This window comes from Gekko japonicus, unplaced genomic scaffold (genome assembly GCF_001447785.1).
Source record: "Gekko japonicus isolate JY-2015 unplaced genomic scaffold, Gekko_japonicus_V1.1 scaffold743, whole genome shotgun sequence".
Lineage (NCBI taxonomy): Eukaryota > Metazoa > Chordata > Lepidosauria > Squamata > Gekkonidae > Gekko > Gekko japonicus.
In genome coordinates this window covers 630,819-652,874 of record NW_015167560.1, presented here as the reverse complement: position 1 = coordinate 652,874, position 22,056 = coordinate 630,819, and the positions used below count along the sequence as shown (strand labels likewise).

General features: G+C 41.1%; 1 protein-coding gene across 1 annotated transcript in view; it reads left to right on the top strand.

The window, feature by feature from the left end:
- TTN (titin) overlaps positions 1-22,056 on the top strand; it is a 343,112-nt gene that overhangs the window by 88,616 nt on the left and 232,440 nt on the right. The window contains 23 exon segments of the mRNA XM_015413748.1: positions 1,160-1,225; positions 4,670-8,536; positions 9,341-9,619; positions 10,793-11,356; positions 11,787-12,068; positions 12,173-12,451; positions 13,935-14,213; positions 14,312-14,590; positions 14,697-14,984; positions 15,106-15,384; positions 15,511-15,792; positions 15,901-16,179; positions 16,268-16,546; positions 16,651-16,929; positions 17,076-17,363; positions 17,500-17,778; positions 17,972-18,253; positions 18,358-18,636; positions 18,768-19,046; positions 19,143-19,421; positions 19,559-19,846; positions 20,070-20,348; positions 20,585-20,866. Coding sequence (XP_015269234.1) covers positions 1,160-1,225; positions 4,670-8,536; positions 9,341-9,619; positions 10,793-11,356; positions 11,787-12,068; positions 12,173-12,451; positions 13,935-14,213; positions 14,312-14,590; positions 14,697-14,984; positions 15,106-15,384; positions 15,511-15,792; positions 15,901-16,179; positions 16,268-16,546; positions 16,651-16,929; positions 17,076-17,363; positions 17,500-17,778; positions 17,972-18,253; positions 18,358-18,636; positions 18,768-19,046; positions 19,143-19,421; positions 19,559-19,846; positions 20,070-20,348; positions 20,585-20,866 — 10,116 coding nt within the window.

The window sequence follows — 22,056 nt, the reverse complement described above, 5'->3', positions numbered from 1 at the left end:
AATAATATTTCTGCCCTCCAGTCCCAATCATTCTTTGGTAGGACAAACAGCCGTACAACTTCCTGCAGTGCTCCCATTGTTCCAAATGAGCCTAAAGCTTTTAAAGTTTTAAATTTAACTGCACAGTTCATAGATGACTAGACAGAGAAACTGAAGTTAAACATCATAAGATCTGCAGCGACTGTTTCAGTAACACTGATGTAAATCCAAAATATTTATTTCGTAGAAATCATTGCTGGACAGCCCACGTGAAAGCAAAGATGGGTAGATGGACCTGTATCTTCCAAAATTACCATTTAAGCTACTTTTTTTTTTCAATGTCAACTCCACTGTCTTTCTTAGTTACAGAGTACTTTAAGAAAAGGGTCTAAAGAGTTTTATGTGTTCCTGTTCAATGTTACGTTAATGCTAATGTACATACTGTTTTAATAAAAGTATAAAATAAAATACCCTTGCTTTTTCATCATTAAACCAGCCTTAGTGAATTAATTGATAACCTTTCAAGACAAAGTTTATAGCACATAGTGGAATGCTTGGTAATTTCATAGCCTTTATACACAACTCTTTCAAGGTTTAAAAATAAAACACTTGCGACAGAAGAGCTACAAAGCACAAGTGGCATTTTTCTTTTCACATAGCTAATTAAAAACTAGCTTCACATATGGACCAGCCTTGCTGCATCATGCCAACAATGGGCTGGATCTGAAGGTATCCTTCCACTGGTGGAGAAATGTTCCATTCATCAAAACAGGAAGGGCTATTTTTGGGCAGTAACGCACAGGAACGGAGTTCCGGCTGGCTCCTGAGTTGGCCACACCCAGCAAGAACTCATTAGCATAATAGGCCACACCCAACAGCAGAAACTCATTAGGACTGGCTACATTCGAGGTGTGTGGCCTAACATGCAAAGGAGTTCCTGCTACAAAAAAAGCCCTGGGTTTTGACAACAAACAAGGTAAACAGAATAAGGAGCAAAAGGTGGGTGTGGCTGGATGACCACACTTCTGGTAACATGGGGTTGTGGCCTAATATGCTAATGAGCTGTGCTGTCAGGGGCGTGGCCTAATATGCTAATAGGTTTCTAGTGTTTGGTGTGGCCAATTATGCTAATGAGTTCCTGCTGGGCTTTTTCTACAAAACCCCCCCCCCCTGAAAACAGGCATTCATGGCAGTAAAACAGTGGATTACTTTGCCCCAGCACCTCTTCAAATAAAGGCACAAGGAGGTAATTAGCTGAACGGTAGCCATCCAATGGGAAGTTATAATGCCTGCTGCTAGAATATTGTAGGAGTAGTGAGTTGCTATTTGGAGCCAAGCAGGGATTTGGTGTTTTTTTTTTCCATGACTGGCAGTGGGGAGAGCCTTCTTTTGCCTGCTTTGTGATATTTGGAAGATGAGGGTATAGATTTGAAATTAATTAGGCCTGGTGAAAGACTGTTTTGGTTGATAACTAGTTTGGCAGGGAGAGTGCAGGTGGCTCGTGATAGGGAGGGATGAGCTGCGAGCACCCTGAGCCACTGGATGTGATGAAGGGCAAGTTTTGAACAGACCATCACTGGCATTATGGTGGGATGGGGCTCGGGAAGGAACATTTTTGGTGCTGAGCAAAATCTTTACAAACCTGGTAGTGGCTTTATGGCTCATCAGTGAAGGCAAACAGGACTTGTTACCTCTCAGCACAATATATGCAGGCGAGAATAAACGAGGCCAGTGGAAGCCACTGGTTGAGTTTGGAGCCAGGTTGGATTTGCCAGAACAAAGGCAACAATGGCTGGGCTGCCTAATGCATAGCTAGCATTAACGTAACATTAAATATTAGTATATTTAATGATGATGATATAGATCAGCTAGTTTTCATAAACTAGTTAAACCATACTATGGTTTTGTGTCTTTATTTGGAGGGGAGGCTGGGGCAAGACTCTTTCATGAATAAAGGGATTCATTCTGTTCATGGAAAGTGTCTTCCACTTCTGAAGAGAATTTTTTTTTTGCAAAGAATGAAAGATTCATCTGCCATTGATCCAGTCTTTTGCTTCAACACTGAACATTAAAAATATATAGGGAATTTTATATAGCTCTCATGGGGTGCTCTATCAAAGATCAGCTCTTACCTGTAAAAACTTGTGCACTAAAAGCTACTGCTTTTCTTAGATATGTTTTCATTTTTTTTGTCAGTACAAGGTCTCTTTCAGCTACTCATACGTTTTTGAATACTGGTATTAATTGTTACAAGGAGCTGCGGTGGCTCAAGTGGTTAAGACACTAAACTGCAGGCTGTGGAAGGTCAGTAGTTCAGCAGTTCGAGACCCGAGTTGCCGCATGATGGAGTGAGCTCCCATCTCTAGTTCCAGCTCCTGCTAACCTAGCAGTTCGAAAGCAAGAAATTGCAAGTAGATAAATGGGTACCACTTTGGTGGGAAGGTAACCGCGTTCCGTGTGCCTTGGTGTTTAGTCATGCCGGCCACATGACCACGGAAACGTCTTTGGACAGCGCTGGCTCTTCGGCTTTGAAACGGAGATGAGCACCGCAACCCTAGAGTCGGACTTGACTGGCTTTCGAGCAAGGGAACCTTAACCCTTAACGTTTATCAATTGTTACATTGGGCTAACCTTCCCATCTGTCTCTATTCTGAGAAACAAAATCAGAATAAATTCAGTACTTTTTTGAAATAATATTCCCGATTTAATAACTGAAGTCTAATATGGTTTTTGAAGCCATGGGAATTGTTTGTGTGAACTTGATAACACACAAAACTCAATGACACACTAATGAGGCTGAAAACTCTGAAAGCACCGTGAACTTTATGGTCTCTGGTCAGTCAGGCTTCTGTGCTACCAAGTCATACAATACTTTTCAACTGTGGAGAGGAAAGACTTCCATGTTGGCAAATGTTACATTTTCCTGTGTGAATATTAATTACCATTTAGGATAAGTGAGGAATTTATCATGTGTGAAGTGTGGGAAGAGTTTTTCATTGCAAATGGATGGATTGGGAACTTGATACATGCAATGGCCGCTCGATCCACGCACTCATAATGAAATAATAAGGCTTTTAGAAGTTTCTATTTCTGTTTCTTTTCCTCTTAGAGAGAGACCGTTTTGCACATAAAACCAAAGATAATCTAATGCTACCTTGCACAAAACATGAATGCTCTCTAGACCCAGTGAAGCTCATTATGGCAGACTGAAATATGCAACATTCTGCCATCGGTCAGCTTCCAACACTCTAAATGTATGTGTCTCCTGAAAAATGTGAGAACAGAGAGCACACCAGTTAAATTTTATTCCAGTCGAACTCTTAAGTCAAGACTGATTTGTTTTGCTGATGTCAATGGGAGTTAAGAACTTTTTAATCTTTTCCGGGTGGGATCCCTACGATGAACTACAAAGTTACTGTGGACGCCTCTGGTTTCAGTTTAGTTTCAGAGGGTACCTATGATGGTCTGCAGTAGAACAGCTCAATTCAAGTCCAGGAGCACCTTAGAAAACAACAAGATTTGGGAGGTATAAGCTTTAGCGAGTCAAAGCTCTGATGAAGTTAGCTTTGACTCTCAAAAGCTTATTCCACCAGAATCTTGTTAGTCTCTAAGGTGCTACTGAACTCGAATGGAGCTGTCCCAGTTCCCGTTGCCATCCTACATCCTGAGAACAAACATTGTCAACCACAAAACAGCCTTGAGGAGCATACGTTAAATACATGTAAAAGTGCCTTCCTATGCCAGCCTAATCAGAGTTATGGCCTTCTAAATCCATTATCTTCAACAGATTTGAAGGATGTTTAGGATGACATTGTGTATTCCCAAAACCAATAAAAGCCTAAGTGCTGAATTAGCTCCCTAGGTGTAAGAATTAAGAAATCACAAAATGAACATTGTAGACCCCTAGATCTGTTAGACCAAACACAGCATAGACACAGTTACATACTTGAGATGAATCTGTTCATCTAATCCCTAGCTTTAGCTTTTTTGTTCAAGTAAATTTATGTAACTATTTCCCCCCTCACATATGTATGATGGTTATCATTACTTTGGACTTCCAGAGTTCAAAGAGAATCAAAACTTTGCCTACAACTTTTTTAAAAAAAATAGATGCATGTGGGGAAACATCTGGTGTTTATTTTGCCTTCCGTTTCTATGTAGATGTTTTTTTGATATTCATTTCCTTCTTAAAAGGGGACAATATAAATGAGGTTGACTAGTATGGCCCCCTATCGATGTGAACGTTTTAATTGCCTCACTGTTTTTACAGCCGCATTATGACTGCAACAAAAGTGTTGCTGAAATGTGTTGATTTGTTAATATAATCTGGCTCTTCAAATGTTGTGACTCTGTGTGTCAGGAGCCTGCAAACTGCATGCATCAGGATATACATGGTTGGAATGTTGCCTGAGAGGAGGCAACACAGAATTTTTGCCCATGTGTATAGCCTCTGTACACATGCTACACCAAATCCTCATTTCAAGATTTTTCTGATCTGCATGTACAGAAGCTGAAAATCTGCACATTGCCAGTTTCAGACAACATAGAAACTATGCATATTGGCAGAATCTCCATGCGGTTTCTGGCCTCCTAGAATGTGAAATCGCTCGTAACATCTGAAGAGCCCTCTAGATGCGATGTCTCAAGAAAACATTTTAGTAAAATTAAAATGATTTTTTTCCCCATACAGAGATTTCTAGCTCTATTATTGTGTCTGCTGAGGAAGAAAGAGTCGAAAGTTACAGCAGCGGCCTGCAGTTATCTGATAGAGAAATAACACTTGAACTTAAGCCTGAAAATTCAGTTTATTCAAGCAATTTAGAGGTGATAAAGGAGAAGAGTAGTGTTCCATTCTTCCTCAAGCACATCTCAAATGTTGAAATAAGCGTAGGAGATCTAGCTAGGCTCTCTGTAACAGTTACTGGGATCCCAAAACCACAAATACAGTGGTTTTTCAACGGGGTTAAACTGACATCATCGGCAGATTACAAATTTGTATTTGACGGTGACAATTACAGTCTCATTATTCTTTCCACCCAATTCGATCATGAGGGAGAGTACACTTGTATCGCTAGCAATATTCATGGAGAAACTTCATGCAGTGCTTATCTGAAAATAAATCCTAAGGAAGTTACCAGAGAATTGGCAGAACTAGCCACTGAGACTCACATTGAAAGGACCATAAGACCTCAACCACCATCTTTTGTTAGGAAATTAAATCCAATTCAAACTGTGCAAGGTGCTCTTGCTGCGTTTACGTACAAAGTGACTGGTGAGCCATCTCCTGAGGTTCAGTGGTATAGGGATAATACTCAGATTTCCCACAGCATACATCATACCATCATTCATAATCCCGATGGTTCTGGATCATTAACAGTGAATAACTGTCAGAGAAATGATGGTGGTTTATACGTCTGTAAAGGAATAAATCCCTTTGGAGAAGCGACTAGTAGCGCAGAACTGCTTATTCTCACCTCTGAGGAATGTACATATAACGAACAGAAAGCTATGCATAAGAAACACACCAAGGCATACAAAGAAACTGTAAGTGATCAAGCCACTGAGTCTCGGTTATATGCAGTTAAACTACCTGGTGATGTTAGGTTGGACGGACAGCAAGGGATGTATACAATTGGAATAGAGGACAGGCATTCAGTTCATAGTGAAGAGGTAGATGCTTTACATATGGCTTCTTACTCAACGGCAACCATACAGCAGGAAGCCCTTCTTACCCAACAAGCAGCCTTGCTTGAGACTCATGAGGTTGAGGAAATTGTTGATACATCATCGCAGGCTAGGCAGGAGGTAGCCACTACAGCTTTTACTGCAAGTGAAGTGAAAGAACATCCTGGTTTTCTAGAGCAACACTCTGAACCCATTGAAAGCCCACCCATAACTGAATTACCTGATTTCCAACTCCACCAGCTCTCTGATACCTGTTTACCGGTTGTGGAAGAAATATACCAGGAAGACAAAGAAAAAGGCCTAGACATCAAGCAGCCACAAATGGTCAAGCCAAAATCTGTGAGGGAAGAAAAATCTCAGTTTGCCTCAGTTATTTCTGAGGAGAAATACATAGTAAGCTTGGGTGAATCTATTGCTCTCTCAGCCCCAGCAGCTGATGAAGTTACTCCAGTGAGTGAACCCAAACAACTATTGTATATTCCAGGGACTGAGGGTGTCCAAGAATTGTCCAAAGAAAGTGCTTTGGCAGTCCAAACAGACCAGTGGGACAGGAGCAAAGTAGTACAGGAAGAAGGCAATTATTTTCAATCTGTTGTAGCAGCGGAACAACACAAGATAAGTGAAGCTCATACTAAGGCACTTAATTGTGTTGATTCACCTGAAGAGATTCGCCCAACCCTAGAATCATCAAATATGTTATATGTGCCCACGATTGCCTCAAAAGAGATGCTTCCAAAAGAGTCCACTTTTGATGCAATAACAACAGAGCAGCAAAAGGGCTCACTGAAGCTGGACACACTTGTAAAAACAGCCTTAATTGCAGAAGAAAAGCAACAGATATCTAATGAACATGCAGAGGTTATTCCTAGTTTAGACAACCCAGTAATAGCAGAAATCCAACAAGAAGGCAAAAAAATATTACATTTGCCCAGTATACATGGGCAAGCTATCCTACCTAGCGAAGGGCATTTTAGTCCTGAAGTACCACTGGAGGCTGAAGCAATCTCTAAGAAAAGCTTGAATTTGCTGTACTGCTCAGCAACAGAAGAACGAGTGTCCACCACGTATGAAGATACTAAGCAGTTTCCAGCTCTGGCTGAGGCCATAACCATTCTGCCGATTAAAGAGCCCATTTCTGTTTTGCATTTCCAGATGAGCCAAACTGAGGAAGTGCTGGCAAAGGAGGGCATATTGGCTTTACAAAAACCAGAATGCCAGATTGCTTTGCAGAAAGCTGAAATGATGTTTAAACGTGCAGTGACTTCTGAGGAAAAGGTCCAGATAGTTGCAGAGACACTGAAGACCTTTCAGAGCAGTGTTACAGGAGAAAATCCCACAGCTGTACTTGAGCCTCAGCTCCAAACATGTCTGACCACTGTTTCTCAGGATATTCTGCTTCCCAAGGAGCAAATTCTCCCTGAAGAAAGAAAAGAGCAGAAGGCTGTCTTGAAAAAGGAAGCTTTTCAAACTGTTCTGCAGGTATCGACTGTGACTGAAGAGAAGTCCTTGGATGCGAGATGTGTTGAACCCTGTGAGGATATTCAGGCCATGAGCTGTGAGGTGATATCTGAGCCCAGATTGCCTTCAGAATCCACCTACACTGAGGAAAAAGGTGTTCCGATAGAGAGCACAGCTCTGTTAGAAGCAGCCGAGCAAGACTTTGCAGCACGAATCCAAGAAGGCCAGTCAGTCAGGCTTTCATTGTTATTGGAAGAAACACAGCAGTTCAAAGAAGAACATTCAGAGGAACTCACAAGGTCTGAAGCTGAAGCCTTACATGCACAGAAGCAGCCGCAAGTGGTTTTGGATGTGCCCCAAATCCATGAAAAACAAGTCCTTTCTAAAGAACACCAATTTCTAGGCGAGCCTCCAATATGCTGTAGTTCAGATATGACGGCTCAAATAAGAAAATCCCTGAAAGCCGCTCTGACAAGTGAACTCTGCCTGCTTTTGTCTGACTCATTAGATGACATAGCAAGTGTTCAATTTAAAACAGTAAAGGTAACGAAAGAACCTAAATATATAACATGCGCCTGCCTAATTACTACAGGAAGTGCCAGTCCCATAGAAATAACTCTCTTGCTTGAGGGTGTGTATTCTCATTCAGCTGTCTTAAAAACAGAATTAGAAGCTGCATTTTATTCTATTGTTTATGAAGAAAAACATATTCTGAGATCAGAAGAAACCAATGCTGTGGTACTGCCTCAACACCATCAATTGTTTATTAATTCTTCACAGTTCCAAGAAATGCATCTAGTTACTATTGTTGATACTCCTGTTCAGCAGCAATCAGTTAGTAATATTAGAGGTTTGCCCGAACCTCAGAAAGCAGAAATGAAAAATGAATCAAAAATACACCTGGAGCAGTCTCTGTCTGTTCAAGAAGTCAAAGCTGTTACTTTACAGGAATCAATTAAAGATGTAGGCACAACCACTCTCACCCATCATGTTCCTGTAGCGGCTGTCCCAGATGAGAAACCAAGAGGTGCTCTAAATCTGAAGGAGAGAAAAGAAAAACTTTTGGAGGAAAGTGAGCAAGAAGCACGCACAGTTAGGGCTTGGGAAAGACAAGATAGTCTAGTGAGAGAGAATTGTCCCATCATTCACAAAACGTTAGTAGACACTGTTGTTGAGGAAGGTGACACTGTCAGTCTTACATCAGTGATAACCAATGTCCAAGTGGTGAATTGGTACTTTGAGAGTAAACTGATATCTTCAGGTGGTGAGTTCAAGTGTTTGCAAGATCATGACACATACACACTAGTAATCAACCAAGCATTCAAGGAAGTACATCAAGGAGAGTATGCCTGTGAGGCACTGAACGAAGGTGGAAAAACAACAACATCAGCGAAAATCACAGTTGTAAAAAGAGGTTGGATTATGGGGATACCATATTGCTTCCTTATTCTCACTGATTGCCTAACTTAATAGATTAAGTATACATATTTGTATCTCTGTTATCCTTATGGATACAGATATGTACTTTGTTAGTACATCACTAAACTAATCACACCACCCTCCTTCCTTTTTATATTAGTACTCCTTTTTCTTTCAGTTTATCAAGTTACTCATTCACATCCCTCCTCCCTCAGGTTTTAAACGTTATTTGCAACCTTTCACTGTTCAGTAGTGCTATGAAATTAACTGTCATGATATGTTCCTTGAATGATGATTGCTAAAGAAACATCTTTTTGAATTTAAAAGGGTGCATGGCTCAGCCCTTTCATCCCCATATCCACAGACCAACATGGTTCTCTTTTCTTTTTGTTTCCATTGTTACAATAAGTCTTGGAAATCATTGCACCATCTTTAGTAGAATGTAGCACATTTCATGTTTGCCATTTCAGTGCAACCTGGTATAATTCTACATATATCACGTTGTTCGCATGTCTCTAGTAGTCGGTAGCACTTCAGAACAGCTTCGGATTTCCACTGTGCACTGCAACGTAGTCCTCGGATAGTCTGAGCACTGCTTACGGTTGGCTTCCTTTTTTTTGACCATCATTTTCCTTTTCAGCCACTTTCTTTGGATTGTTCATGAAACCATCCATCCCATTTCCGTTGATCACTTTATTAACAGTGATTTGGAATGTACACTGATACGCACCACCTAATTATTATCCATACCAACATGGGATGGTTATAATTATATTTGTTTGTTTGTTTCTGATTCTAGTTGCGCCAATACTGAGGAGAAGACTGGAATCCCAGGAAGTAGCTGTCAACCATGTTGCCAAGTTCACTTGTGAGATCGAGATGGCACCAAACGTACGGTTTCAGTGGTATAGAGCTGGGCGGGAAATCTATGACGGTGACAAATACACCATCCATACTGCTAATTATATATCCACTCTTGAAATCCCAAGACCTCAAGTAGTTGACTGTGGTGAATACAGTTGCAAAGCTTCAAATCAATATGGCAGTGTAAGCAGCAAAGCAGTCTTAACAGTTACTGGTAAGTTTGATAAATGAATGAATCCCTTTTTTTGCGGTCTTGTTAATTACTTGGACATGCTTTTTTATTACCAATGGTATTGCGTATTTTAAGCTACTTGGAGGAATAGTTGTACTCATCAGCTTGGATCCCACCACCTTTTTTGCTCACTTTCATCCAACTCCCCTCCTGATTTTTTGCCCCTGTCACACATGGCTTTTGCCCACGCATGTCTTATGATCCCTAGAGCAGCCTTTTTGGTCAGCAGAGGTGATTCCCTTTTCTCTTTTTCCTGCAGTAGAAAAGGTGGTTGTATCCAATCGGTTATTATTATTTTGATATATAACCTATGGTTTCCTTTTTGGTACACATGGAAATAAAAGAGCGGGCATTTCCCCCCGTGTTCATCATTTATGTATCTGTTGGAAACTGGCTCAAGGAAAAATAGTTGGACTGTGGTCAACTTAATTTTTAACCAATTTCTGGCTGTTGTACTGACAGATGCCTTTGTACACCTTAAGACCGAGGGAAGACATGCAAATATAAAATGGGAGTGGGTGGGTAGTATTAGGGATGGAGGGGATGGAAGAGAAAATGAATCATGGCTTTTTGAAAGCCCTCTTTTCCCATCATCTTCACTTATAAACATTCTTACATTCAGTAAGTATCTTCAGCTCCTTCAAGAAACTACCATTTAAATTGTTCATCCAAATTATGAATTCTCTTGGATACAACAGATTTATCTTGTATCTGGAGATACCTGTGATGGCATGGTGTTTCTTTTGTATTGAAAACAAGACATTGGTTAAAGATTTTTTTAATTTTATTTTTGTAGACCTATATGCATCTTTTTCCCTGATAGAATCCATGTTGCTGGTTAATTCATGAAACGCATGTAAAGTAATAATCAGAGAACTTAATATGGCAATGGAAGCACTCTTGTCGACTGAAACTCAGGCTTTTAAATCAACTAGCTTTTAAAGTTTTCATACCACATCTGATAATCTTTATGACAGTAAACCATAATGAGTATTTTTGAATATTGGGGATCTTTGCCTCATACTGTTCTTAACCAGTGTAATTTGTGGGTATGGGGATAGCATATCTTTCCCCTTCGTCTTTCTTTGGAACTGATAAAAAAGTAGTGGTCGTATTAGCCAATGCAATGTCAACTTTGCATCATTTGTTTTGCAGAAGCATTTCCTCCAACCTTCCTAACCAGACCTGAGTCTATTACTACTTTTGTGGGTAAGAGCACCCGCTTCCTCTGTACAGTGGCTGGCACCCCAGTGATAGACACAGTATGGCAGAAGGACGGCACTGCCATTTCTTCTTCAGAACGTTGCAAGATAACATCTGCTGACAATAAGCATGCTTTAGAAATAACCCGCCTTACAATAAATGACAGGGGGACATACACTTGCAAAGCCTCAAACAAGTTCGGAGCAGACATCTGCCAGGCAGAACTAAGCATTATCGACAAACCACGTTTCATTAAGGAGCTGCAGGCGGTCCAGTCCGCAGTCAATAAAAAGATCCACCTCGAATGTCAAGTGGACGAAGACCGGAAAGTGACAGTATCGTGGAGCAAGGATGGAAACAGAATACCCCCAGGCAAAGATTACAAGATTTTCTTTGAAGACAAAATAGCATCACTTGAGATCCCGCTGTCTAAACTTAAAGACTCAGGAACATATGTGTGCACTGCTTCAAATGAGGCTGGCAGTAGCTCTTCTTCTGCAACTGTAACCATCAGAGGTAAGGCAATCTTTGCTCTAAATTTATACTTTTTACCCTCTTATTAAACAGTTAGTTAAGAAGTAGGCAGTCAAATTTCAAAGGAAAACAGATTTGTTCCATCATTCTTCAAGCTTGGTGTGCTGTTTCTACGTCCATAATATCAATCTTTTACAGGTGTCCATGTCTTTACTGAGGCTATTGTCTGCCTTACATCAATGTGCATACTCTTCCGCCATTGGCTAAAGTCTGTGTCGTTTAATTTTTTTCCCCTCCTAGTCAGTTCTTTAAAAAAGTTCTACCTATCGTTTTAAGAAAAGTAGGAGTAACTACACATATTGGAATGTGGTCCAAGTTTGCTTCTGAAAAGCTTTGCTTGTAGTCCTCATGTCAAATTGCTCTTCCAGGGTATTATATTTCAGGAGTCTTTCTTTCTGCACTCTTCCTTTAGAGCCGCCATCGTTTTTGAAGAAAGTGGACCCCTCTTACTTGTTGACTCCAGGAGAGTCAGCCCATCTTCAGTGCAAAATCAAAGGGTCTCCTGAAATCCAGGTGACATGGTACAAAAATAACAAGGAAATTAGAGAGAGTGACACACACAAGATATCTTTTGCCAACAATGTGGCTGGGTTAGACATTTCCAATGTGAAAGTTGACGACAGTGGAAGTTACTCGTGTGAAGCGGTTAACGATGCTGGCAGTGATAGCTGCAGCACTGAAATTGTTGTCAAAGGTTGGTTCATAAGCCCATGGCTGATTGTCTTTTTGGGGGGTGCTGTATTCTGCACGTGTTTCATCCATTGCTAACTCTTTAATGATGCTTTGATGATTTTATAGAACCCCCAACTTTCATCAAAACTCTTGAGCCGGCTGAAATAGTGAAAGGAACCAATGCCACTCTTCACTGTGAGGTCGCTGGTACCGGACCCTTTGATATCAGTTGGTTTAAAGACAAGAAGCAAATCCGCAGTAGTAAAAAATACAGGTTGACCGCCCAAAAGTCTCTTATCTCTCTGGAGATTTCTTCATTTAATAGTGCAGATGTTGGTGAATATGCATGTGCCGTAGCTAATGAAGTTGGAAAATGTGTTTGCAGTGCGTCGTATATACTGAAAGGTCAGTGAGCAAACGTTTAAAAAAAAATATCTTTTAAAATAGTGAAAAAAATGGGGGGCAAACACTCTTTCTTTATCATAGATTGTTGTCTTCTGGCCATCCTTTCTATTTGTGTGTCTTGTTAGCCTATGACAGTGATCCCCAACATGGCACCCACGTAGATCATGTTGCACACAGATGGGTTTTCTGGTGCCCATTTGCTTCTTTTCGCTTTCTCCACCTTATTAGAAGAGGAGGTACTTCAGAAGAACCCTAGAGGCATCACTTTCGTATCTACTGAAGGATGATGCTTGGCTTCCTGGCATTTGTCCCCAGCATCCCGTGGCAGCCATTTTTTGCTGATGACCACTCAAAAGATATGCTCAAAAGTTCAACAAGCTACCATAGCCATGGATCTTGAAGAAAAGGCAGACACCAGATTTCACTAAAATCAATAAAGCTGGTTTGAAATGAAAAACCTACATTAGCCAGAATTCCCCTTTGCATTACACCTGCCTCTCTTCTGCTTACCGCCCCACTTCATCAGTACTTACCTTTTCACATTTAAGAATAAAAAGGAGGGAGCTCAAAGATACACATAAGAAACTGCTCTTACACTTCCACCTGATAAGCAGAACCTAATCTAAATGTATTCATTTATTGACATGTATCTAAGAATAGATTAATAACAGTGAGCATTGAGGAATTTCCTGGCCAGAAGTGTGACAATTAGACAAAGGCCCTCACACTGACTGCCTAAAAGAGAAATCCTCCCTCTTATATAACTGAACCACCCCCAGCAGGCTGATCCCCCTTACATCCTTCAGCACAAAGTTAAATATAGATGAAAATATTTGTTCCCACCCCCACCACTTCCTCTTGTTCAGAGGAATTCCAGTTTTAGCCACAATACAGAATTCCTGCTTCCTACGTCTCTCTGAGAAGGAAGTCCTTACCTAATTTGGTTGTCCTTGACCCTCCCTGATTTCACTCTTCAGGTGAGGTAGTTGAGCCAAACACTTGGGAAATATCAAGCATTTACGTGTCACTCAGTAAGTAACCTGCCTTCTGCATCCCAGACTTAAGCAGTAACAAATTTCCTGACCTACTTCTGGAGGCAGGTGTCCATAAAGGACGTTGAGACTGTGGGTTCGATCCAAGTACCCTTGCTTGCAGAAGCAGAAATTACTTCTCTGGGCAGAAGGTGACTGTGCTTTTTGCAGATCTCCTCTTCCAGCTGCAGTCCCTATGACTGCATCTCACCCCATTCCCAAAGACCTTCCAGGGGCAATGTTGGGAGGGCACAGTGGGCTATGGTAGTAAAGGAGAGGCAGGAAACCCTCACTCTATACATGGAACTCCACTAACAGCCCTCTGGATCTTGCTCTAGCTAGAAGAATTCTCTTTAATTTTCTTTTTAAAAGGTTGAAATGTAGCACCAAGTTGTAATGTGTGAAGCAGTAATAATAGATTAGTTGTTTTTGTCTTTTTTCCCTCAAATTAGAACCTCCATCTTTTATTAAGAAAATTGATGATGTTACAGCACTTGTAGGAGATGCAATTATCTTACAAACAGCTGTGAAAGGATCAGATCCTATTTCGGTAACGTGGATGAAGGGGAAAGATGTTATTAAAGAAGATAACAAAGTCAAAGTGACCTTTGAAAATGGCATAGCGACTCTGCAAATCTCAGATGTCCAGATTAGTTCTGGTGGTAAATACACATGTCTAGCGGAGAATGACGCAGGAAGTCAAACATGCTTTGGACAATTAGCAGTTAAAGGTCAGCCTAGGAACATTTTTAACATCACACAGTTCTTCCTTTATTAGAAGGGTGTTTATATTTCCTCGGTAATGACCGCTATTTAATTTTTGTTATAGAGCCTGCCACCATTCTTGAGAAAGCAGAGTTAATTCAAGTAACCGCCGGAGACCCAGCAACTCTGGAATACACTGTTGCAGGCACTCCAGAGTTAAAAACAAAATGGTTCCAAAATGGAAAACCTCTGGTTTCTAGCAAAAAGTACAGAATCAGTTTTAAGAACAATGTTGCTCAGCTAAAATTTTATGCAGCTGAACTCCAGGATAGTGGTGAATACACCTTTGAAGTTGCCAATGATGTTGGAAGCAGTTCATGTACCACCACATTTACTGTGTTAGGTTGGTACCTTTCTTTTGGGCTAAAAAAAATTAGAACACAGGAAAAAAGGAAAAAGAATTTTTTTCTTATATATTGGTTTTCTGTCTTTGCTCTGCTTTAAAACAGATCGTACCCTTCCTCCATTCTTCACGAAACCCTTGCGGAACGCTGACAGTGTAGTTGGGGGCTCCTGCTGCCTCGATTGCAAGGTGTCAGGCTCTCTTCCGTTGACTGTTTCTTGGTTTAAACATGACAAAGAGATCAAAACCAGCGCCAAATATTCAGTACGATACGAAGACGGTTCCGCATCTTTGGAAATCAAACACTTGGATACCAGTGATGTAGGGGTGTATTCCTGCAGAGCCACAAACTCGGCAGGAAGTAAAGAAAGCCGTAGCACATTGACCGTAAAAGGTTTGATGTCCTCTTTTGCTTTCTCTTCTTGGTGTTCTTTTCTAACTGTTTCTCCCCCCGTGCCGTTTAAATCTAAGCTACTTAAATCTTTTAAACTATTTCTTTTTTAAACAATGTCTAGAGCCACCTAGCTTCACAGCAGAACCAGAGTCGCAAGAAACAGTGCCTGGGTCAACGGTGCGTTTGAAGAGCGCCTTTAAGGGAACGGCACCACTCTCTGTACAGTGGTTTAAGGGTGATGCTGAGCTAACAACTGGTGGAGCTTGTTACATCTTGACAGAAGCTTTGTCAAGTTACCTGGAACTTTATGCTGTAAAACCTGCAGATTCGGGTGCCTATACTTGCAAAGTCAGCAATGTGGCTGGTTCAGTTGCGTGCAGTGCAAACTTGTTCGTGAAAGGTTTGCATTTTCTTTCTCTTATAACCATATCTTTGAGGGGGTGACCTAAGATTCTGGTCTGCTGCTCTTTCTTCTTCTTGGACTTCTTCCTACATCTCTTTATAATAACGTTTCTTAATTCCACAGAACCTGCTACCTTTGTGGAAAGGCTTGAACCGTCTCAGTTGTTTAAGAAAGGTGACTATGCCCAGTTAGAATGTAAAGTCACAGGTACCCCTGAAATTAAAATCTCTTGGTTCAAGGAGGACAGGGAAATTAAAGACAGTGACAAGTACAAGACGTCTTTGGTGGGCTCCTCAGCCGTACTCAAACTGTTGGAGGTTGGAGTCGAAGACAGTGGTGAATACACATGTGAGGCAACAAATGATGCCGGCAGAGACACCTGCAGTAGTGTTGTGGAAGTAAAAGGTCTGTGTTGAAGTCTCACTCCTCCAGATTTCTCAGTATTCTGTTGTACCTTTAAAAAGGTTCCAAAAACAAATAACAAATCCCCACTCTTTCTCTCTTCTACTATAGAGTCGCCTTATTTTACCAAACAATTTGAACCCAGGGAAGTGTTAAAAGACTCAGATGTTATACTGGATTGTGAGGTGTTAGGTACGCCGCCCTTTGAGGTATATTGGCTGAAGGACAACAAACCTGTGAGAATCAGTAGAAAACACAGAATAACCACTGAGGATTCCTTGATTAGCCTCCAGGTTTTCAAGTTTGACTCTTCAGATGTGGGTGAATACCAGTGCAGGGTAACGAATGATGTAGGAAGCTGTGTCTGTAGCTCTGAAGTAACTCTGAAAGGTTAGTAGCACATGGAACATTTTACTATATGCTTTATTTCAACACTGTATTGAGGCTGATACTCACCAGACCTCTATTTTTTTGGTAGAACCCCCACAATTTGTGAAGAGGATTGAAAATTCTAGCTCACTTAGAGGAGGCACAGTTGTGTTTCAGGCAACCATTAAAGGCTCCATGCCAATCACGGTTTCATGGCTGAAAGATAATGATGACATTGTTGAAGACGATAACACAAAAATGACTTTTGTGAACAATGTGGCCACCCTCATGCTCAGGGCTATTGAAGTGAAGCATGATGGGAAATATTTCTGTCAGGCTAAAAATGATGCCGGAATCCAAAGATGTTCTGCTTTACTAACAGTGAAAGGTTGGTTTAGCCTCCTCTCTCCTCCACCATGTTTGTAATTTACATTTAGTCAATATTACATTTCAACTTGTAACTACTCATATGTATTCCTATATTTATCACAGAGCCAGCCACAATCACTGATAAAGCTGTCTCAATCGATGTCACAGAAGGCGACCCAGCCACCTTGCAGTGTAGATTTTCAGGAACAAAAGACATTACTGCCAAGTGGTTCAAAGCTGGGAAGGAGTTGACTCTGGGTCACAAATATAAAATCAGTGTGACTGATACAGTCTCTGTGCTAAAGGTTGTTTCGGCGGAAAAGAAAGATAGTGGAGAATACACATTTGAGGTCCAAAATGACGTTGGAAGCAGCAGCTGCACAGCTAGCATTAATGTGTTAGGTTTGTATTTTCTACCCCCCCTTTTCCTGGAGGCAAGGGGCAGGGCTCCACAATTACATTAAAAAAAAAAAGCTGATACCAAGCACTAGCAGAGTACTGGCCTTATCTAATATATTGATTTTTTTTTTTTGCTCTGTCCTGGGTAGATCTGATCATACCACCTAAATTCACCAAAAAACTAAAGAAAATGGACAGCATTAAGGGTTCTTTCGTTCACCTTGAGTGTATAGTGTCTGGCTCCCACCCAATAAGTATCCAGTGGTACAAGGATGGCCAAGAGATAACTGCTAGTGAAAAGCACAAGTATTCTTTCCACGATAACACGGCTTTCTTGGAGATCAACCAACTGGAAGGTGCAGACACTGGGTCTTATACCTGCGGGGCGAAAAATAAAGCAGGGAGCAACCAGTGCAGTGCACATCTGACAGTCAAAGGTTTGGACATCTTATTGTTTCTCTCTTCAGGAGCACATTTGGCTTTTCCTTTTCTTAAAAAGAAAAAAATAGTCATTCTGAAATGAACTATTTCCTTCCTTTCCCTCTGTTTCCCCCTACCCTGCACTCTTTGTAGAACCCCCATCTTTTGTGGAAAAGCCACAGTCCCAAGACGTCATACCGGCTTCTAGAGTCCAGTTCAAAGCCCTGGTTAGTGGCACTCCTCCTATACAAATAAAGTGGTTCAAAGACAGTAAAGAGCTGCTTTCGGGAGCCTCTCGCTCACTTTACAAAGACGACACTTCAAGCATCCTAGAACTCTTTTCAGCCAAGACATCCGATTCAGGGAACTACATCTGCCAAATAAGCAACGATGTTGGGTCGGCAACCTCTAAGGCAACACTTTTTGTCAAAGGTCTGTGGGGTTTTTTGCCCTGTGTTGTTAGTTGCATTTCTGTTCGGTGCAATCCTGAACAGAGTTACACCCTTCTAAGCCCATTCACATCAATGGACCTAGATGGGTATAACTCTGTTTACGATGGTACTATGTATTTTTAAATGGCAATTATAGTATTTTAATTTTTTTTCTTTTTTAATTCCTATTTTAGAGCCCCCTAGGTTTGTTCAGAAGCCAAGCCCTGTAGTTGTATTGAGGGAAGGGCAGTCTACCGTTTTTGAATGCCAGGTAGCTGGAACACCTGAAATCCGTGTTACGTGGTACCTTGATGGCAACGAGATAGTGGACCATGCTAAATATGGAGCCTCCTTTGTAGACAACATTGCCACTTTCCATGTCAGCAGTGCTAAGGTGAAAGATAGTGGAACTTACATTTGTGAGGCCCACAACGAAGCAGGCAGCGAGAGCTGCAGCATCGAATTGAAAGTGAAAGGTTAGTTGAGAGAACTCTTTTCTCGTTCACTGTCCCTACAGTTGGATTCCACCACCGGTCCCCATCATCTGAGGCTGCTTTGTTTTCTTTTTTTCTTAACATAGAACCTCCCACATTTATAAGAGAGCTGAAACCTGTGGAGGTAGTGAAAGGTTATGATGCCATTTTAGAGTGCGAAGTCACAGGGACACCTCCATTCGAAGTCACCTGGCTGAAGAACAACAAGGAGATTCGAAGCGGCAAAAAATATGCCACGATTGATAAAGAATCTGTATTTGCCCTTCAGATAGTGAACTGTGATCTTCAAGATGCTGGTGAATACCAGTGCATTATATCCAATGAAGCGGGTAGCTGCTCTTGTAACACAAGGGTCAGTTTGAAAGGTCAGTTCAGCAACTTTAAAAGCAGGAGGGGAAAAAATCCCCACAAAATATTCCAGTTTTCTTTCTCTTCACTTTAACAAATTTTAAGTCTTGCCCCCATCTTCATTCCGGATTCTTTCTTTAAAACACAGAACCCCCCTCATTCGTCAAGAAGTTAGAAAACATCCATGCCGTTTTGAAAAGCTCTGCCATATTCCAGTGCACTGTGACTGGTTCTCAGCCTCTGACAGTGTCTTGGATAAAAGACGAAAGAATTCTGGAAAACGACGAAGTCTTCCACAGTACCTTTGAAAATAATGTGGCCAGGCTTAAGATCCAGAATGTTGGCCTCAGTCACAGCGGGAGGTACACTTGCCAGGCAAAGAACGAGTCAGGCACTGAAAAGTGTTTCGCTTTACTTTTAGTACAAGGTTTGTGAGCTTTCCATTCTACCCTTGAAACTTCTGCTCTTCGTCCTGCAGTGTAGAGAGGCCTCAATAAATTTCCATTTTCAATTCTTCCTGCAGAACCTGCTCAGATCATAGAAAAAGCTAAATCGGTTAAAGTGACTGAAAAGGATCCAGTGACTTTGGAATGTACTGTGGCCGGGACGCCAGAGCTCCAAGTGAAATGGTTCAAAGAGGGCAAACAGCTCATGCCCAGTAGATATTACACCATGAGTTTTGATAATAACGTGGCCAGGTTCAGGCTTGAATCAGTTATGAAGGAGGACAGTGGAACTTACATTTTTAAGGTTGAAAATGCTTTTGGAAGCAGCAGTTGCGAGGCTGTCTTGACCGTACTAGGTTTGTATTTTGTTTCACTAAAATTAGCAGGGTTTTTTCCCTACCAATTTTTTTCATTGTCCATGTGTTTGGTGGAGGAGATCAAAGCAAGGTGTCTGATACTACTTGCCTTTCCCCCCTCTCCTCTTCTTGGGCAGGTCAATCTATCCCTCCTTCATTTACCAAAAAGTTAACCAAAAAGGATAAAATTCTGGGATCATCTATTCACATGGAGTGTAAAGTTTCCGGCTCACTTCCAATTACTGCTAAATGGTATAAAGATGGGAAGGAGATAGCTGACAGCATGAAATACAGAAGTCTATGCCATGAGAATACGGTATCTCTAGACATTAACAACCTAGAGTTGGCAGATTCTGCAAATTACACTTGCAGTGTGACGAATGTTGCCGGAAGCGACTCTTGTAGCGCCGTCTTAACTGTTAAAGGTTTGGAGTTCTTTTTGTCTTCTTTCTGTACTCTTACTATCATAAATCTATTTTTCAACTTCTACAAATTTTATCTTATATCTTTGAAAATTGGCTACCATTTAAACATGGTTGTATACAAATTACATTCTTATCTTCATTTGATTGTTTAGTATTTCTTTCCAGGCTACTTTTCGTCGAAACTTAACTAATTTTTTCTTTGTTTCTTTCTTAAAATCTTTAGAGCCACCAAGCTTCCTGGTAAAACCAGAAAGTCAGCAAGCTGTACCTGATTCGATGGTAGAGTTTAAAGCTGTTTTAAAGGGAACACCTCCTTTTAAGATAAAGTGGTTTAAAGAAGATTTAGAACTTGTGTCAGGACCTAACTGTTTGTTTGGGGTTGAAGGGTCAACTGGTTTCTTAAATCTTTATTCAGTGGATGCATCAAAAAGTGGGCACTATACTTGCCAAGTTTCCAATGATGTTGGAAGTGATTCTTGTACAACAGCACTAAGCATAACAGGTGTGCTATTTTCTTGTTTGGTCTGTGTTGCTCTTTTCTTCTACTGCTTTGTTTTTTGCATGTGTGTCTAGATTTTCTTTTCTTGCTGTGCTCTGCAGAACATTCTTGACACAGGATAATTATCCTTTTAGATTCTTCTGTCCCTGCCTCTCTCCCCTTTTATTCCAAATGACTCCAGATAGGATCCCTTTTCATCCTGCTCATCTCACTTTCCTATATTCTGTTTTATTTCTTAGAACCTCCCAAATTTGTTAAGAAGCTAGAACCATCTAAGGTCGTGAAACAGGGTGACTCTGCTCGGCTTGAATGTAAAATCAGTGGCTCTCCAGAAATCAAAGTGGTATGGTACAGAAATGACACTGAGCTCCATCCTGGTGAAAAATTCCAGATGTCTTTTCTAGACTCTGTAGCAGTCATTGAAATGAGACATCTTGCTGGTGAAGACAGTGGAGATTATATATGTGAAGCTCAGAATCCTGCTGGCCGGGCAAGCTGCAGTACAAAATTTTTAGTAAAAGGTTAGAAAACATTATTTCCACAAGCTTGCTGTTCTTCTAAAATGGTTGAAATCACCTAATTCATGTTCTAAAGCTATGATGCCGCATCTCTGTCTTATTTAGTCGAGATAATGGCTGAGTTCTCAACTTGCCATACGTAATTTCAAACACTCAGTTACAGTGCAATCCAAAGCAGATGTGTGCCCTTCTAAATTTGTTAGGTTTGGATTGCCAGTCTTGCTGAAATTATAAGAGTGTCCTTACAATCACCTCCTATGTATCAAAATTCCTTGCTCGTTTAAGGAGGAATGGTGGCTCAATGGTAAAATATCTGCTCTGTATGCTGACGGTCCCAGGTTCAATCCCTGGGATCTCCACTCGAAAGGACCAGGCAGTAGGTGATGTGAAGACCTCTGCCTGGGACCTCTGAGACCTGCTGTCAGTCTGAGTAGAAAATACCAACCTTGATGGACAGTCTGATTCAACCATGAGTTGGACAACTATGTTTCTATGGAATGCTGTTTATCTTTGACTGAGCTACTCAGATCCTTGAGAGGAGCAGTGCAGGTAGAAGAGCCCAGGCAGAGGGGATCAGCTATACAAGAGCCCTGGCAGGTAGCAGGTCTAGAGAATTGGAGGGGGGATTCGTTCTAGGATTGGTAGATTGAGTGGTCTTAGAAGAACAGGCAAAGGTGAGAGGTTACAATCAGTGTTCCCTCTAAGCTAAGGCGAGAGGTTACAATCTAAGGGGAAGGGAAACGGCAAGTGTATATGTCCAAGAACTGAAATGTAAGCCAAAGTCCACATAACGGGTTGTGGATCCAGTGCAAAATTAGGCTAAAGTTCTTGTGCAAATGGAAGTGCAACAAAAAGACTGCAGTAGCTCTTTGCACTAAGTCGACTTATTGTATCCCTAATTACTTTTCTGTTTGTGCAAGATCTTGCACTTTAAGTTCGTTTAGGTTTCTACCTGCACATCGCTTGGTTCAAACCACTGAATTGAAATAACTAGTTTAATCTATGGTTGCAGCTTGTGATTCAGGGCTGAGCAGACCATTTCCCAGTGAACATGTTGGCATGGAGAAGGGCTTTCAGAAACTGTTTCCTTAAAAGTACCTTCCTTAAAAGTACCTTAAAAGGTGTACCTTCCTTACAGTGCTTTACTGATGCTGGCAGCCCCAGTCAACTGCAGCTTTACTGCCTTCTTTTCA